General features: G+C 50.4%; 1 protein-coding gene across 5 annotated transcripts; it reads left to right on the plus strand.

Annotated features, from left to right (window-relative positions):
• Window positions 1-1829: 1829 nt before the first annotated feature.
• Nfe2l1 (NFE2 like bZIP transcription factor 1) lies at window positions 1830-14226 on the plus strand. 5 transcript variants are annotated; one of them, XM_075990940.1, is made up of 6 exons: window positions 1830-1965; window positions 3561-4586; window positions 9322-9537; window positions 9941-10030; window positions 10236-10394; window positions 11132-14226. In XM_075990940.1, exons 2-6 carry the CDS (start codon window positions 4077-4079, stop codon window positions 12464-12466), a joined length of 2310 nt encoding a protein of 769 aa, XP_075847055.1. In that variant the 5' UTR covers window positions 1830-1965; window positions 3561-4076; the 3' UTR covers window positions 12467-14226. The 5 variants fall into 5 exon arrangements, with proteins under 5 accessions (XP_075847055.1, XP_075847057.1, XP_075847054.1 ...); XM_075990939.1 differs by lacking the exon at window positions 1830-1965 and adding an exon at window positions 2281-2374; XM_075990942.1 differs by lacking the exon at window positions 9941-10030.
• The last annotated feature ends 4614 nt before the right edge of the window (window positions 14227-18840 follow it).

An 18840-nucleotide genomic window follows, 5' to 3' on the forward strand; every position in this document is an offset into this window, starting at 1 on the left:
ATGGGACTCAGGCTGGAAGCTGAAGATTAGCTTGCCAAGGAGGACAGGGCAAGGAGTGGGTGTGGCTTGTCTCTTAAAGGGACAGGACAGACCATTACAGTACTTTCAAAATGCTTCTATTTTAGCAGGAGCTCTGAATTACAGGCACCACCTGCTTGGTTTCCTTTTCGCTGTCACTTTTCTGTTTTTGTCTATTGAGTTCGAACCCTAGGTGAGTCCTGGTGGTAGGTAAGTACTCTATGACCAAATATCCCCACACTTTTTTTTTTTTGTATTTCACATCTAATTCCATGCACTTTATTTTTATTTTTTGAGATAGAGTCTCTATGTAGCTCTGGCTGTTCTGAAACTCTACCTTGAATTCACAGAGATTTGCCTCCCATGAGTACTGGGATTACAGGCATGGGCCACTATGCCTGGCTGCTGTGATGTTTTCAAGACCAACAGTTAATACACAAATTTCTAGTCCCACAGAGTTTATATTCTAGTTATTTATTGGGACACACTAAAAATGATGACTAAATAAAAGTCTTTGAAAGTGTAAACTAGGTCAAAATAATTTAATTTTAAAAAGCAGATGGTAGTCTAGTAATTTTGCAAGAAAAGATGCTCGTGCATATTCCTTATATCGGCTGAAGTGCTTTACCCTCCGTAAATTCAGGTTACTCTCCAAATTCAGGTTAACTTTTCCTTTTCGTGGACAGCAGGGATTTTGTGTTGTCAGGTTGGCCTTGTCCTTAATTGCACAAGGACAATGAACAATGAACTGTCAACTAGATTATGGCCTGGCCTCTGAAGAGGAGACAAGAACTCAGTTGACGTCTCACCTCTGCCCCACAGCTGGGAGCAACACAGTACAAACTCCAATCCAATGATTTCCTAAATGCGGTCTATGGACCAGCTGCACTAGAATTACTCAAGAGGGCAGGTTATCAGGTCCTTACCCCATGGCTACTGAACAAGAATCTCTCAGAGGCTTTGGAATTTGGAACCTAACAAATGTTGAGAGCATACTAAATTTGAGACTCACAAAAAATGGTTTAGTTGTATTGGTGTATGGGATTGGAGCACTCTGGCAACTCAGGAACGTTCCTGAAAAGCAACAACTTAAGCTGTGTGTGAGAGGTTAGAGGAGGGGGAAGGGCTTCTAGCGATATTCCTTCGATGACAAAAATGGTCACTACCAGCATCCTACTACGGTCACGACAATCTGTTTGCCCGGCAGTTTCAGCCACTTGGCTGTTGCCTGGGCTACAAAATACCACCCTTCCTGCCCGACCCAGGTTACTACGCCAGGCCCTAAGACAGAGAGGGGGTTCCGGTTTCGATTGCCAGTATCCAAGATGGCGACAAGAACGTCGGCACCATAGGAGCCACATGCTCCGTGCTTCGCCTCGGCTTCCTTAGGTCTCACTGGACTTTTGCAAGTCACTGTGGGAACCCTCGAGGACGCAATTCCTGGCTCCGACGGCAACACTCCGTTCTCTGCCTGAAAACACCTTATTCCTAGACACAGAATGCACGAGAAGCACCTAACACAACACCGCCCACCTGCAACGCAAGGCGGAGGGGCGCAGAATTTCGGACACCAGGGCCTGCGCCCTATTCATTGGCGGGTCCATACCGCGGGGCGGGACTGCACACTCATTGGTCAGCTCTCACATCAGTCACGGGAAAACGGGGCCGAGGAGGCGGAGGCGCGCTCGGCTATTGGATTCGCTTTGCCGTCAATCAAAGCGACATCCGGTGACGGCGGGAATTCCGGCCAGCTGATTGGAGCAACTGTTTCTGGGGTGGCCGTGGAGGGCGGGTTTCCGAGCGCAGTGGAAGGAGGGGGCGGGGAGGGAAGCCGAGGCTGGGCGCTCCAGGCCGGCCGGAGGTGGCGGCGGCGGCGGCGGCGGTGGCGAGGCCGGGACTCGGGCTGAGGGCCTGCTGTGGCGGCAGCGGCGGACTGCGACCTCAGCAGTGGGTACCCGACACATTCCCTCTCCTGACGGGAGAGCCGCGGCGCAACAGGATCGAAGCTTGTGGGATGAGGGGTGGCGAGACGTGGTTGAGGGGCGGGAGGCAGGACGCGGGAGGCCGCGCGGAGTCCCAGTCCCACTCGAGCCCCGGACACGGCAGGAAAGAAACGCGGGGCCGAGCAGAAAGCGTGTTCCTGGGTGGGCTGGGCCGAGCGGGGCCGAGGGCATGGGAGGGCGTGGCGAGGCCGGAATGGAGAGTGGGGTGGGGCCTCGGCTCGGAGGGCGGGGTGAGGCTGGCTTTTAAGGGTGGGTCAGGGCCGGGAAAGTAGCACTTGTCGCTTGGAGTCCCAGAAATCTCGAAGCCGAGGCGCCGACCGTGGGCATGGCAGCTTGGTCCCAGCCAGACTCGGGTATGGAGCAGGGTGGGACCGGACTCGAGCCAGGGCGCTCTCTGGCCTTCTTGGCTTTGAAGAACTTTGCCCGCTCTCTCAAACTTAATTGGCACTTGGCGAAGTTTTGGTAATAAATTGCGTGAGGACGGGCGGGTATCGAAAGCAGGAATGTTTACTCAACCGAACTAGGGTGTTCGTGGGTGTGTGTGAGTGTGTGCCTCGTACGTGTAGATCCCACTTCACCTCTGGAGTGAGGTTGAGAGTGGGCTACAACCGACGAGTCGCTTTATGAGATTAATGGAAGCTCAAAAGTAGAAACCAGGAACGGAAAGGCAAATTTACCTTCTCCCCACTTGGCAACTTAGATTGAGAGCTTGGCCATATCCTTCTGCTTTGGCTCAGAAGGTCATGCGAATAAAGATAAAACCCCGTGAACTGAGGTTCCGGACGGAGCAGGGGCCTACTTCTAGAGGCTCTGCGCTCCTGTACCCTTTCTCCCCTTTCTTTTATTTTGCCATACTGGGGATTGAACCGAGGGCCTCTAAGGAGACGCCAGTGATCAGTAACCGTGCCCTTTAAACTTTTTTCTCTTTTACTATTGAACTGGTCTCATTATTTTGTCCAGGCTGGTCCTACATTTCTGATCTTCATGTTTCAGCTTTCTGTATGGCCTCTGCTATGTGGCTCTACTTTTTTTTTTTCTAACGCAAAAATGATGGGAAAGGGAAATTAGCTTTTAAAGTTGAAAAAACAAAAAAGGCATTTTTTCTTCGTGTGAAACATTCCCGTCTACTTGTCACACGTTTCCCAATAATCTTTCCTTCCTCTTTAAGTTGGAAGAAACAATGACATGGGAAACCAGCTTTTTTTTTTAAGCTAGGAAATGGTCTTCTTGTGCTAAAATTAGAAACTGGGTAATGCGTTCTATTAGGAGTGTTGGTAAATGAGAGATATTTTGAATGCCCTGTGCAGTGTCTGCTTCTTCAAAGAAAGCTACTTTTAAGAAATACAATAAATATAGCAATTAGTAACTTGAGAGTGCCTTTCCTTCCTTTCCTGGTTGGTACAACAGGTTTGGTTTGGTTTTTCCTTGTGAAAGTAGCCTTGTAATGTGTTCCCTGCCTTCTCTCTGCGGGTTTCTACCCTGATTCTGATGTAAAGAGTGTGCAATCTTACCTTGTTGCTCTCGTGATTCCCACTTCAGGTTTCTCTGGAAACCCCCCTGGTAAGTGCAGAGGAGGCGGGACACTCTGACCCAAGACAAAGACCTGTAGCTCCAGCCAAAGAAAATAAAGCCTAGGAAGGAGAAGGAAGGGAAGAAAGTAAGAAGCAAGAACTCGGTCGGTCAGCTGCTCCCACGGACAGCCCGCAGTGGGATCTACAGAGGACACTGATGTGAGGCGGTCTGACTGGATGTGGACTGAAGACAGGAAACTGAGAGGGCCTTGAGGGCCTGGACTGGGTTAGCAACAGCTGAACTCTGAGAGGTGAGGTGTCAAGAAGGGAAGAGTGAATGTGGTCTGGAGTGTGGCTTTTGATCCACAGGGTGTCTTTTCCTCTGGGCCATCAGGGAGCTTAGCCCCTGTGGTGTGCCAGGGTGGGGTACAGGGTCTTGCACTGAGGAGGGTAACCTGCCGGCTGGAGTGGCAGAGCAGTGGCCTTGATTTGTCTGGTTGAAGATTTAAAAACAAAAAGGCATAAACATTCTGGTCCTTCAGCAATGCTTTCTCTGAAGAAATACTTAACGGAAGGACTTCTCCAGTTCACCATTCTGCTGAGTCTGATTGGGGTTCGGGTGGACGTGGATACTTACCTGACCTCACAACTCCCCCCACTCCGGGAGATCATCCTGGGGCCCAGCTCTGCCTATACCCAGACCCAGTTCCACAACCTGAGGAATACCTTGGATGGCTATGGTATCCACCCCAAGAGCATAGACCTGGACAATTACTTCACTGCCCGGCGACTCCTCAGTCAGGTGAGGGCCCTGGATAGGTTCCAGGTGCCCACCACTGAGGTAAATGCTTGGCTGGTCCACCGGGATCCGGAGGGCTCTGTCTCTGGCAGCCAGCCCAACTCAGGCCTCGCCCTTGAGAGTTCCAGTGGCCTTCAAGACGTGACAGGCCCAGACAACGGGGTGAGAGAAAGCGAAACGGAGCAGGGATTCAGTGACGACTTGGAGGATTTGGGGGCTGTGGCCCCTCCTGTCGGTGGAGACCTAACCAAAGAGGTTAGTAGTCCTGTGGTTGTGGTGGGCTTGGGTGTTGGGGAGGCGTGGGCTAGTTCTGAAGGCTTGTTGGCTTCCCTTTAAGTCCTTCAAAGGAACCAAATAGATTGGGGTCAGGAGTTTGAACCTCTGGAACTGCTTGCATAGGATTGGGCTGAATTGATGGGAACTGGGAGGAGCATTTCATATTTTGAACCATTGACCCACCTCTGAGTGTATTGTCAGGGTAGGGTGGTTCCTAGAACATGCCAGGATTTTTACTGCTTAGATTTCAGTATGACTGCTGGAGGCTTTATGTGGGAGGTGGGGAGCTGTGCTGTGACGGGGTTTGATTGAGTGTATATTGTTTCTACACATACTGTGTGGCCTCTCTTGCCTTGTAAAGAACACAGATGCTGTACCTTGAAGTTCTCCATTGCGTTTAGGCCTGTTGTTGTAAACTCCCTTTAGTTCTCCTGGGCTTGAGCCAAGAGGTAGACTTGGATAGTTATTCTTGGCCAGGAGAGGCCAAGGCTCCCATTTTTTGCTAAAGGCCTGCTGTGGGGAGTAGAGCAGAAAAGGCTGGAAGCTAGAGGAGCTGTGCTCTTCTCAGATCAGCTTGTTCCTCCTGGGTGGAAAAGGGTGCAGTTCCTTTCCTTCAGTGATACAGATGGCTGCTGCTGCCCCTGTCTGACCTAGGTAGTGAAACAACTTTGGCTTGCCACAAGCCCTAGGAGCTCAAAAAAGACCCACTGCTCTATGGCCCTGTTGATTGATGTGAGAGGCTAGCTGGCTGCAGAGCTTAAGTCTCTGCCCATCATCTCAGACCACATTTTGTCTCCCTTCTTGCAGTAAGCCAATTCATTATCTTTTTGGTGACCAATCAGGTTCTCATTTAGTTTTTTTGTTTTTTTTGTCATAGCTGTGGGGAGGGAGATGCTACTGGCACCTGATAGGCAGGGCCAGGGATGCTGCTGCTGACACTCTTAAACAGCACAGGGTGGCCTCAGACTACGTAGTTAAGGAGATTGGGAAAGCCACTGAGATTAGTTAGCTCTTACTGGATCTGTGTGAGAAAGGCTGGCATTGTCTGATCTTGGAGGTCAGGAGCATTTTCTGCCCACCAGGACCTTTTGTCTGACATCCTTTCAAATTTACGTTTTTGAAATGGTCTGGCTGGCTTGGATCTTGCTGTATAGACCAGAGTAGCCTTGAATTCATGACCTTCTCCTGCCTTTACCTCTGCCTCTCAAATGCTGGGATTATAGGTCTGCCCCAGGTGGGGCAACATCTTAGATTCTTGCACTGTCACTTGGAACTTAACCTTTTTCTGCTTCTTCTTACCCTGTCTTTCAAACGGGTTTCTGAAGTTCAGTGACCTAATGAAACCCTGTTTCTGCCCCATGTGGCATGGGACGGGTCTTCTCCTGAGAACCAACCCTACAGGATTTAGCCCTTCAGGGAGTTTTTTTGAGGGGGGGTATAGAATGTTTTGGGTGTGACTGGGTGTGTTGGGGCAGAATGGCATGGAGTTTGGTATCTGCTTTCCTGTTCTTAGCCATTAAGAAAGTTGTTTTCCTTGACCCTAGGCCTTTAACACTCCCTTTGGGAAGTTGGGTGGGTCATGCTTTTGGGACCCAGGCTTGGGAGGAGGGAAGGGAGGCTTATGATGTGCCTAGAACAACATTTCCTCAGTAACTCAGGGATAAAAATACCCAGGTCCAGAGCATGTGACAGGCACTGCTGGAGCTGGTATTATCGCTGGGGTGGCAGTGCTCCCTGCTGCCAGGCCTGTTCGATGGACAGCCATAGCTTAGGTCCTTGTCAGGGATAGGATTCCCCTCCAGGTTGGCATCCTGCCCAGAGCAAGGGGTGGCCTGTTTACAGCTCTTCGCAGGCAAGAAGCAGGCTGGAACCAAGGGAGGACACACTGTCTCTCTGGCCTGACCTTAGGCTCTGGGGAAGTAGTATGAGGCAAAAGCTGTTGCCCCCGAGAAAGCAATCCAGGAGGCAGAATTGTGATTTCAAGTCCCAGTTCTGCCAGGTTTTACCTCCTCCCCTGCTAGGAGAGATACTAGTCGGGTTTGGACACCAAATGCTTGCTCTTTCTTTTCTTTCTTTCTTTTTTCTTTTTTTTCTTTTCCTTCTTGAGCTCCCCACCCACACCCCAAGTTGTTCTTTAAAAAAGCTAAAATGAAAGGAGGTAACTGGCATATTTGGGGCCTGAATGGTGCCCAACACCTGTCTCTCTAAGGCGAGGATTCAGAATTGTGTGTCTCTCACCTTTTGTTAGAGGCTAGGCCTGGCCTGTACTGACATGTCGCATGTGTGTAATAATGGCTTTCCCTTTCCTCCAGTCTGGTCTTCTGGCCTGTTTTAGGGTGACAAAGCTCCTGGACCTTTTTTTCTTTTGGCTTGGGAGCACTGGGTTCCTGCCCAGCCTGGCTTGTGATCCCTTGCCTTGAGGACTGGCCACAACCTTCTTAAGGAATGGGAAAACTCCTTCCACTTCCCAGCAAAGAATTTAGTTTCTGGAGGAGTGTCTGCCCAGTCACAGGAGTGGGCTGGGAGAGCAAGATGCGACACGAGGGAGGGAGAAGAGTGGCACCCCCCCCCCAAGACTCTCACTGCACCACCCCAGCTGATTGACTGGGCTGGGTGGGGCTGCCCGCCCCTGGGTGCATCTCCTCAAGGAGACGGAGGCGGCCCAGGGATGGGCCGGTTCTTTGCGGCAGCTTCTCCAGCTGCCCTGGTGCAGAGATTGGCTCCCTTCTGCAGCTAGGTAACAGGCGGTGGGAGGGGATTGGCTCCTTCCGCATCTCCAGCGGAGACTTGGGGGAGGAGATTGGCTCCCGGCGCAGCCTAGGTAACGACAGTGGGAGGAGATTGGCTCTTTCCGCAGCCCCAGCTGCTGACCTGGGGGAGGGGATTGGCTCTCTGCAGCCTCAGCAGTGACCTGCGGGGTTGGGGGGAGGGGATTGGCTCCTTGCGGCAGCCTAGGTAACAAGTTTGGGGGGCGTGGGGAGGGGGAAAGGGAGGAGCGGGAGGACAGGCCCAGGAGGTAGCTCGCTTTCCTCTGCAGCGTGAGCACGGAGCATGGGGTGGGAGTCCCGACTCACTGCAGCCTCTGCGGTGAGCTCAGGGTGGGGGCTGCTGGGCGCTTGAGTGGAACTGGGGTTGTGAGGTGGGAGGGGGCTGCTCCAGAATGGAGGAAGGGGGCTGGGCTGGGCCGCCCAGGCAGCAGCACGGGCGGGGCACCTTCCTCGGGCCCCTCGGAGCTACCAAGGGGCCACCCTTCCAGCCTGGTGTGCTTCCTGCAAGCCACGAGCTCCTTGCAGCCCCCTGCCCGGCTTACCGGCACCGGCTGCCCTGGGGCTCCTCTCGCAGACCATGACCCGCCTGGACCGCAGCTCTCACAGTGGTGGGGGCCATGCCAAAGACAGGCCCCTTAACTCTTGGCTGGCTGGTCACCGGGTGGCCCAGCCCCCCTCTGCTTCTGGGTCCAGGGCTTCTGTTCAGGTTGGTGTATGGTGGGAGATTCAAGGGAGAGTTCCATGTGGGAGGTCTTAGGATGGGGTAGGTGGTGGTTGGAAAGTACAGTTGCTGCCTGGTGGTCGGGAGGTGGGTCTGGTCTAAAGATACTTTTCAGTGGAAACCGTGTGCTTTTACATCTCTGAATGGAAGGTGACACTTGAGGGTCTCTTCAGGCTTGTTGGGAGGACTCCTAAAGGGAGGGATATATATAGGAAATCCAAATGGCTCTATTGGAGTTCTGTGCTGATGTCAGTGGGGGTGGCAGTAGGTGCAGGAACTGTCTAGGAGCCACAGAACAAAGTGGAAGGAGGCATTTTAATGTCCAAGGTTGCAGTCAGAGCTCAGCAATGATGAGAGTTATGTCCTTGAGTGGGTTGACTGATGGGGAGCTGGTGAGTCCTGGGGTGTGGTATGGGAGGGAGGAATGGAGGTAGCATTGGTGTAAGAGGATACAGTGAAATTAGCTTGAGCAGGGGTGGAGTGTGTAGTGGGGATCATCTGACTGTCTGAGGTTCCCTTGGGATTGAGGCAGCTTGCTAGGAGTAGTTGAATTCTGTCAGGGACAGAGCTTGAGGTGAGACTGGGCCTTTAATAGTTGTGGATGTTCAAGCTTACTCCAGCTGTCAACCAGTGAAGGGGGAATGGCTGTAGGAAGGGCTGGAGACAGCCTGTCGTTGTCATTGGTTGCATCAGGTGGTTGGAAATGCAGGGATTTTCCTCTCCAGGCCACCCCACCCCTTTATGCAAATGCAGTGGCACCACAGGCTGATGCAAGCCTGGCCACTGCTAAGCAATTCTACAGGGCAGTTTGCCCTTGTTTGCCGTGGTCAGACAGTCTGTTTTCAGGGGCTCTTATTCCTAAAATGAGAGGTGTCTCTTGCTTCCTCCTCTTCCTTATTAGAGGTGATGCAGTCCTGCCCTTTAGCTTGGGTGTGACTCTGGCCCACATGCTAAACCCGAAGACCTGTGTGATGCTAGATATGTTAGTAGTTTTTACTAATGGCTCTTTTTTTTGGTGGAAGATTGCCTGGGAATGGACGAGTGATGCCTTACTGGTCAGAGGAAGCAAGGGACAAAGGCTGACAGGCACAGGCCTGGGTAGAGCCCCACCCAGGACCAACTGAAGTGTCACTAGGTGGGACCTCTGAGGGGGCAGGACTGGGAGCTCTCTCCCCTTGGAGCAGGGGCTACTTGAAAGCTAAAGTCATCTTGGTCTGTCTTTCAGGATATAGATCTGATTGACATCCTTTGGCGACAGGATATTGATCTGGGGGCTGGGCGTGAGGTTTTTGACTACAGTCATCGCCAGAAGGAGCAGGATGTGGATAAGGAACTGCAAGATGGAGGAGGACAAGAGGACACCTGGGCAGGCGAGGGCGCGGAAGCTCTGGCCCGAGACCTGCTAGTAGATGGAGAGACTGGGGAGAGCTTCCCTGCACAGGTATTGCTGCGTCCATCACTGGTCTCTGCTCTCCCCACTCCAACTCCGCAGACTCACCAGGCTGGAGCTCTAACAGAAAACCTGCTCTGAGGGAGAGTGTGTCTTTGCGGTGGACTAGATTGTATTTTGGCATAGGGTCTGTAAAGGCACAGTGACTGGGGTATGGAAGTGGGGAGGGGAGGAGCAGTGGACTCAGAAGCACTAGGTCTCTGCAGTAGACATTGCAGACAGGCGAAGTGTCTAGCTTCTTAGGACACCTTTGTTGTCCCTGGGAGTATGGGACTCAGGTTGACCATTCAGAATGACTAGGACACTGCAGACGTACAGCGGTTCTTGTGAAGATGGATCAATCCTAGATAGCCAGGACCCAGGCCAGTCAGATTTATAATTGCTATTGCCACAGGTGCCTGGTGGGAAGGATCAGACAGCCCCATCCTTGGGAAAATGTCTTAGGCTGCTGGAGGTCACCTGCCCCTTTGGAGAGAATATTAAGGTGAGCAGGACCAGAGAGCTCACCAAGCAAATCGTACACAACACCCCCCCTCCCCCCTTCCTTAGCTGCAGGGTCAGCTCTTGATTCTGGCCTTAGCCTGACTGCTGGGGATGAATTCAGAGGAAGAGACAGGGAGCCAGATGGTAGTTACTAGTGAGAAAGCAAGAGGTGGACTCCCCACATTTAAATCTGTGCTCTGCCTTAGTTCCCTCCAGACGTTTCCAGCATCACAGAAGCAGTGCCTAGTGAGAGTGAGTCTCCTGCCCTTCAGAACAGCCTTCTATCTCCTCTTCTGACGGGGACAGAGTCACCATTTGATTTGGAACAGCAGTGGCAAGATCTCATGTCCATCATGGAAATGCAGGTAGGACTGTCAGAAGAGCACAGCCTGCAGGCTTCTGTGTAGGGTCTCCCAGCGTGCAGTTACATGTCCCCCGGCGGCTAGTCATTAGGAAAGTAGGGACACTTACGGGATGACTCCAGGTGTCCCTTGAGGCTGGGTGGGATTGAGTTATAACTCAGTATGGAGCCTTCCAAAGCATGGGCTGTCTTGGAGCTGTGCCTTTTCTTGTGTCTATGTGTCTATGCCACTATGTGGCATCTCACATAGTGCTGTATAACCACTGGAGTCTCTCTTTGGCCTGCCGGCCATCTGCTTAGCCCTTTGTTGTCTTGTTTGCAGTGCTGGGGGTGGAGCCCAGGGTCCCTGCTAGGCACATGCTCCACCACTGAGCTCTCTTTAGCCCTCTCTTGTTAACTATAGGCAGTGGGAGGTCAGAAATGTCTGGCAGCTGAATCCGCTTGTGGTCGCAGCAAGCTTTGCGGCACATTTTCTTACCTATACTTGGATATGTTCATTGTATATGCCGTTTCACTCCAAGGTAGGGAGTCACTCTAGCCACACATGAGCAGGAGCTGGTCAGTCCTGTATTAGGTGAACCCATAGTTAGGAATCCCCTGTGCCAAGCTTACTGGTTTAATCTAGGGGTTTTGCGGTCCAGTTTCTTGCTCTTTTGCCCAAGGAGCTGTGCTTCAGTCAGGAGCCTGCAGGGTGTGAGTCTGCTCCTTTTGAATGCTGGTACAATTCTCCCTCCCTTCCAGGCTATGGAAGTGAATACATCGGCAAGTGAAATTCTGTACAATGCCCCTCCTGGAGACCCTCTTAGCACCAACTACAGCCTTGCGCCCAACACTCCTATCAATCAGAATGTCAGCCTGCATCAGGCATCCCTGGGGGGCTGCAGCCAGGACTTCTCCCTCTTCAGCCCCGAGGTGGAGAACCTACCTGTGGCCAGCAGCTCCACACTGCTTCCACTTGTCCCAAGCAACTCTACGAGCCTCAACTCCACCTTTGGCTCTACCAACCTAGCAGGGCTTTTCTTTCCATCCCAGCTCAATGGTACAGCCAATGATACATCAGGCCCTGAGCTGCCTGACCCCCTGGGGGGCCTGTTAGATGAAGCTATGCTGGATGAGATCAGCCTGATGGACCTGGCCATTGAGGAGGGCTTCAACCCGGTGCAGGCCTCCCAGCTTGAGGAGGAGTTTGACTCTGACTCAGGCCTCTCCTTGGACTCCAGCCATAGCCCTTCCTCCCTGAGCAGCTCGGAAGGCAGCTCGTCTTCCTCTTCCTCCTCCTCTTCTGCTTCCTCCTCTGCCTCTTCTTCCTTTTCTGAGGAAGGTGCTGTTGGTTACAGCTCTGATTCTGAGACCCTAGATCTAGAAGAGGCCGAGGGTGCAGTGGGCTACCAGCCAGAATACTCCAAGTTCTGCCGCATGAGCTACCAGGATCCTTCTCAGCTCTCTTGCCTTCCCTACTTAGAGCATGTGGGCCACAATCACACGTACAATATGGCACCCAGTGCCCTTGACTCTGCTGATCTACCACCACCCAGCACCCTCAAGAAAGGTAGCAAGGAAAAGCAGGCTGACTTCCTGGACAAGCAGATGAGCCGAGATGAGCACAGAGCCCGAGCCATGAAGATCCCATTCACTAATGACAAAATCATTAACCTGCCTGTAGAGGAATTCAATGAGCTGCTGTCCAAATACCAGCTGAGCGAGGCTCAGCTGAGCCTCATCCGGGACATCCGGCGCCGGGGCAAGAACAAGATGGCCGCACAAAACTGCCGCAAGCGCAAGCTGGACACCATCTTGAACCTAGAACGTGATGTGGAGGACTTGCAGCGAGACAAGGCCCAATTGCTCCGCGAAAAGGTAGAGTTCCTGCGGTCACTGCGACAGATGAAACAGAAGGTCCAGAGCTTATACCAAGAAGTATTTGGGCGGCTGCGGGATGAGAATGGGAGGCCCTACTCGCCCAGCCAGTATGCGCTTCAGTATGCTGGGGACGGCAGTGTCCTCCTCATCCGTCGCACGATGGCTGACCAGCAGGCCCGGCGACAGGAGAGAAAGCCAAAGGACCGGAGGAAGTGAGCCTGGGGAGGCAGGGGGTGGACGCTCACTAAGACCGAAACTGGAGAAGGGCTGGGCCTGGACCTAACATTGGGGACTTAAATGCCTTCTTATCCAATATATCTTCTCAGATGGGATGACTGCGGGTCAGTGCACAGAAGAGGCGGGCGCAGGCGCTGTCTGGCTTAGCTTCCCCACTGGGTGTGGGTGGAAATGATCAGACTGTTTGAGTGATTGGGGTCCCCAGCCTACCTCCCTTCTTTCTCCTGAGGGAAGGGTGATGTTGGCATGCTGAAGGTAGAGGAGGCTGTGTGAAGGCTGACAGAGGGGAAAGGAGGACTTGGGAGAACAGAGAAAGTAGTGGAACGTCTCATTCCTGGAAGGAAAAAAGGAGGAAATCCCCTAAAATCAGAGCAGTCAGAAAAATCAGAGGGACCGGTAGGGGCCTTGGCCGGCATTCTAGGCAGTGAGTGTAAGTGACTCCAGTGGGCCTAAGTAAAGTCACTGGTGTGGAAACAGACGTGGTGGGGCCATGGAAGGGCCTTTTAACTGTTTCTTGAACTCTGTCATCCCTGAAGAGGAAGAAACTCTTGGATGGCACCTATAATGTTTTAGTTACTGAGTCAGGAAGCTGTAGGGGACCCAACACTGACTTGTTTTCAGGCCAGAGGGGGGCAGAGGGTATAGAAAAGTGATAGTGAGGCCTGTGTTGCAGCAGCTCCAACATCAAGCATGTCACTCACTGCCGCCACAGCCACCTCCCTCTCTAGCCACCCCAGAGCTGAGGCTCCCGCTGTCCTCGCGAGAGCCTGCATGGAAATGCTGTACCCTTCCCACTCTCCTCCTTTTGTAGTACCCACCCTCACTAGCTGCCTATAGCTCTCTGGAGTGGGGTGCTATCTGGCAGTACCCAGAACTTGGCCTACAGCTTCCTCTGCAGGGGCTAAGCAGAAGCAAGGTGATGTTATGGAGGGGGAAGCCAGCTCTGACCTCCAGGCCCTGTTCAGCACAACATTGGGAAGGGGTTCTTCCCTCAGGGCCCTCTGCCTACAACACCTGGGCTTGTCACTGGGGGAAACAAAACCTATAAACCCCAGCAACAAAACCTAGTCCTCTTAGAATCTCTTGCGCTTTGATTTTTTTAGGGCGTGTGCCCTGTTTCACTTATAGGGCCTAGGATGCTTGTGTTGAGTAAAAAGGAGATGCCCCAATATTCAAAGCTGCTAAATGTTCTCTTTGCCATAAAGACTCCGTGTAACTGTGTAACACTTGGGATTTTTCTCCTCTGTCCCGAGGTCTTGTTTTCTTTTTTTGGGTTTCTTTCTAGGAAAATGAGAAGTGCATGAAAGGGGCTGGAGATTTTTCTCCGCTAGGCTTTCAGCTTCAGGAAGCTGCTTTACAGCCTGTTCAGCCTGGGCTCCTGAAGGGCAGCACCGCGGCAGCCAGGTGGTTCCAGGACCAGTGTCTTTTTTTTTTTTTTTTCTTTTTTCTTTTTGGTAACTTTGCCACTGCCGAGGCCCTACCCCCCATCCTGGTCAGCTCTGGAGTACTGTCTGCCCCCTAACTAGCAGGGGTGAGTTGGGGAAGCACTGATTCTCCTCCTGCGCAAAGGAGGGCTTTCCTAACCGAGAATAGAGATAGAAAGTGTGAGCCTGGGTGTGCTTTTTATAAATTATTTTCCTTGTAGATTTTATTTTTAATTTATCTCTGTGACCTGCCAGGGAGAGGAGAGAAAGAGAAATGCTGTGAGCACATGACAAAATAAAATCAAATAAAATGGATGGTTCAGTTTTTCTCTCCCCCTCCCCTTTTGAATTCAAATGAGAGTCCAGGAAATGGGCCCTGTGGGGGAAGATTGGCCATTGTGTGTTTAAGGTAGAGTTCCCATGGAGAGGTGGGTGGAGGTGGACCGAGGGAAACTTAAAGACAAAAGAACATTGCATTGAACTCCCGTGCAGGTGGACGTCTTCTTGGTTTATCAGTTGAGCCTTCTCAGAGGAAGGAGTCTGCACATTTCTTTCTTTTTTTGACTTTCCATTCCTTGAAGAGCTAAGATAGAGCTGTTAATTTCTCTAGTAGTTTTACCTGCTAGAGAGGTACAACTTGAAAATTTAAGAAATTAGTTCGGTGGTGGTATAGCACACACCTTTAATCCCAGTACTCAGGAGGCGAGGCAGGCGAATCTCTTGAATTTGAGACAGCCAGGGCTACACAGAGAAACCCTGTCTTGGAAACAACTCCCCTCCCTCCCCCCAAAAAAAGGCTGCTCTTATTAACCCATTACCCTAAGACAGTAGGGAAAAGTGGCAGCAGACAGATCAGGCCTTAGTTTTATTTTGTTTTTTCGAGACAAGGTTTCATCTGTAGCGTTGGAGCCTGTCCTGGAACTAGCTCTTGTAGACCAGGCTGGCCTCAAACTCACAGAGATCCGCCTGCCTCTGCCTCCGGAGTGCTAGCATTAAAAGGTGTGCACCACCACTGCCCGGCTAGGCCTTAGTTTTGACCAGCCCACCCCTGCAGTGGGATTTTCGGTGGGTATGGGGAAAACTTGCTTTGTCTTGGTTCAGCAGTCAGTCCCTAAACTTCATTCAAAAGATTTTTCCATGTCTTACTCTTGAGAGAAAGAGACTGGCTGACCCACTGTATCAGACTGCTCAGTATGGGTCTCACCAGCGAAGCAGAGGCTATTTCAGTATCTGAAAAGAAACTAGCTAGCCACTGTGCGTAGTGGCTATGTACCTATAATCCCAGCACTCAAGGTACTAAGGGTTGCAAGTTTGAGACCAGCCTGGGTTGTATAGTTAGGACCCCCATAGTTTGGGGGCTGGCTCTCTGGAACCCACTTTCCAGCTTGGCACAGAAACATTTAACATTTTAAATTTTTTATGTTGTATGGATGTCTTGTCTGCATGTATGTCTGTGTACCACATGTGTGCCTGGCACCCAGATCCTATGTAAGAGCAGCAAGTGCTTTTTTCTTTTTTCTTTTTTGAGGTTTTTGAGACAGGGTTTCTCTGTAGCTTTGGAACTTTCTCTGTAGACCAGGCTGGCCTCGAACTCACAGAAATCTTGCCTGCCTCTGCCCTTCTGCGTGCTGGGATAAAGGCACGAGCCACGACCACTTTTTTTTTTTTTTTTAAGACAGGGTTTCTCTGTAACCTTTGCTGTCTTGGAACTCAGAAACCCACCTGCCTCTATCTCCTGAGTGCTGGGATTAAAGGTGTGCTCCACCACTCAGCTAACAGCAAGTGTTCTTAACCATCCACAGGTCTTTCCCAGATTGGCCTCCAACCCATGGCATTCCTCCTGCCTTAGTCTCCCAAGTGCTAGGATTTCAGGTATGTATTACTACTCCTAACCAGGTATGGAAATTCTGTAGCAAAATTCTTACACCCTAGTATCAGGAGTGGTTAAATCTGCTTTTCCTGTCATCGATCCATGTTGTTAAGTAAGGAGTGCCCACAAACTGACTTGTCATTTTATCAGTGTACGACGCGGAACCAGCACCTTCAATCCTTTGCCTTCCTCACATGTCAGGACTTGGCCTCTGGTTTTAAAATCTGTAGTTAGTTGCACATAAATGTTTATAGGGCCCCTTGGGTCTGTGTGAGTGGAGTGCAGTCTAGCCCTGGTCTTTCTAGGGCTGCTTTTGAAGGGTTCTGTCTGTTGCACAGGTTAAAAAAAAAAAAAGCACAGTGCTGGGCAGGGGTAACTCTCACCTTTAACCCCAGCACTTGGGAGGCAGAGACAGGCATATGTCTTGAGTTTGAGGCCAGCCTGGTCTACAGAGTGAGTTCCAGGACAGGCTCTAAAGCTACAGAGAAACCCTGTCTTGAAAAACCAGAGAGCTTGCTAAAAAAGTATTTTTGTTAAATTTGTTTTTCGAGACATGGCCTTCCTATATATATAGTTCTGGCTGACTTGGAACTCATATGTGGACCAGGATGGCCTTGAACTCTGGATGCCTGTCTCCTGAGTATTGGGATTAAGAAAGGTGTGTACCACTGTGCTTGGCCTTAAAAATAATAACAAAATTATATTTATCTTTTAGATAGGTATTTATATAGCCCAGGCTGGCCTCATACTCATGACTATCCTCCTGAGAGAGCCTCCTGAGTGCTGGGATTATTGGTGTATGCCACCAATGCCCTGTTTTTTTTAAACTGATGTTTTTTCTATAATGTGTATATTGTATGTGGTGCAGGTGCCCATGGAAGGCAGAAGAGGTGGGGTCAGATGCCCTGGAGTCAGGCATTTAAGGCATTAGGTGCTAGAAATAGAATTGGGTCTTCTATAACTGTTAATCCATTTCTTTACACACACCCCCATTCCAAGACTTTTTCATGTAGCCTAGGCTAGCCTCAAACTTTGTAGATAGCCAAGGAACTTCTGATCCTCCTGTCTCTTTTTTTTTTGTTTTTTTTTTTGTTTTTTTCGAGACAGGGTTTCTCTGTAGCTTTGGAGACTGTTCTGGAACTCCCTCTGTAGTCCAGGCTGGTCTCGAACTCACAGAGATCCGCCTGCCTCTGCCTCCCGAGTGCTGGGATTAAAGGCGTGCGCCACCACCGCCCGGCGATCCTCCTGTCTCTTGACCTGGTTTAAGTAGTGCTTAGGATCAAACCTAGGGCTTTGTACATACTAGGCAAGCCACATTCCTAGCCCCCACACAGTCTCTACCTTTTGTTTGAATGAGTTTGAAACTACTGGCCATTTCTTCCAATCCTCAGATATGGGCTGAAGTAGTAATTAGTAATTGGAACAGTTGACTATTGTGCCAGGCCTCAAAGTTGGCCAGCTTGACCTTAGACTATGTAAGCAAAAATACATGGCAAGCTTGGTTAAAGTAAAAATAGAGTTTAAAAATCCATTTGGGGCGGGGGGCTGGAGAGATGGCTCAGCGGTTAAGAGCACTGACTACACTTCCAGAGTACCCAGGTTCAATTCCCAACACCCACATGACAGTTCACAACTGTCATAACTCCAAGAGCTGACACCCTCACATTCATGCAAGCAAAACGTCAGTGCGTATAAAATAAATTAAAAAAAAATCTTAAAACAATCTGCTGGGCATGGTAGTGGCTATGTTTGATTTCAGCACTCAGAGACAGGAGGATCTCTGTGAGCGGAGTCCAGCCTGATCTACTACATAAACTCTGTCTCAAAACGATAAATGATTTGGGAAGCAGTGGCTTTGGTGCCATTATAAACTACCATACAACAAAACACAATGCAAACTCAGGCTTTTTAATACAAACAAAACCCACAGGGCTGGGGTAGCTCACTGGCAGAGTACCTAGCACACCTAAGGCCCTGAGCTTGATTCCAAGTATTGAAAACACAAGGAAAAAAGCACCAACGCATAGTCTGAAGTTAATATTTTGGCCTAGCTTTTCTGCCTAACAAAGCAAACGGGCCTTGAGGGTGGAGAGATGCCAACCGTGCTTTTCATCTCAGCAGGAAGGTTTCATTTCATTTTGCTTCCATCATTTAGCAGGAAATTGACAGGGCCACGACTTAATAAGTGAACTTTAAATCAGCTGGTAAGGTGGTAGCTTGAGGACCATTCTGGTGGTATAGTGGATCTGAAGAGACTGCAAGTTACAGCTTGGCTTCTTAAGCTCCTTCAGATTTACTAAGTCCAACACCAGAATGCTAGAATGATTCTACTTGAGAGTTGTTGCAGAATGCTAGCCTGAGTGGTTATTTGTAGTCATGTTCCACATAACGACTGCACTTGTGGATGATGAGCTGTAAACAATGTACAGCCTAGGTCTCTACTAGGCTGTGTATCATAGGGCTTGGTCTAAGTGGCTCTCAATATCTACCTGGCGACCCCTTTGGATTTGTTGGATGACTCTTTACAGGGGTTGCCTAAAACCATTGGAAAACATAGATATTTACATTATGATTCATAATGGTAGCAAAATCAGTTATGAAGTAGCACTGGAAATAAATTTATGGTTGGGGATCATCACAACATGAGGAACTGAAAGGGTTGCAGCATTAGGAAAGAACCATTGGTCTGAGTAATATTGTGCTCATGTAACTGAAATCAATACATTTCTTACAAAGTATCTTGATTGGCTTGTATTTCGATTTTGGAGGAAAGCTGGATGCAGTGACACTAATAATCCCAGCACTTGGGAAGAAGCAGAGGCAGAATTGTTGAGTTCTAGGGCACACATACAGGGAGTGTATCTCAGAATTCTGGCTGCAAATTATTTTGTAGCAGCAATGTCCTCTGTTTCATCGTGAATGCTATTTTAGAGTGCAGATTCAGTGTCACAGGGGACTATTAAGATGTGGTAGGCACACAGGCAAACACCAGATTGTCAAAGGTTAACATCAAAATGAGCAGAGGAAGCTGGAGCTCATTTGATGGAGTCTGACATGAG

This window comes from Microtus pennsylvanicus, chromosome 11 (assembly GCF_037038515.1).
Source record: "Microtus pennsylvanicus isolate mMicPen1 chromosome 11, mMicPen1.hap1, whole genome shotgun sequence".
In the NCBI taxonomy this organism is placed as follows: domain Eukaryota; kingdom Metazoa; phylum Chordata; class Mammalia; order Rodentia; family Cricetidae; genus Microtus; species Microtus pennsylvanicus.

Excerpts from the sequence above, each read along its gene's own strand:
- Nfe2l1 (XM_075990940.1), top strand. The coding sequence starts at position 4,077 with ATGCTTTCTCTGAAGAAATACTTAACGGAAGGACTTCTCCAGTTCACC. Across the intron at positions 9,538-9,940 it reads GGGAGAGCTTCCCTGCACAG|GTGCCTGGTGGGAAGGATCA; the intron begins GTATTGCTGCGT and ends CTATTGCCACAG. Across the intron at positions 10,031-10,235 it reads CCTTTGGAGAGAATATTAAG|TTCCCTCCAGACGTTTCCAG; the intron begins GTGAGCAGGACC and ends GCTCTGCCTTAG.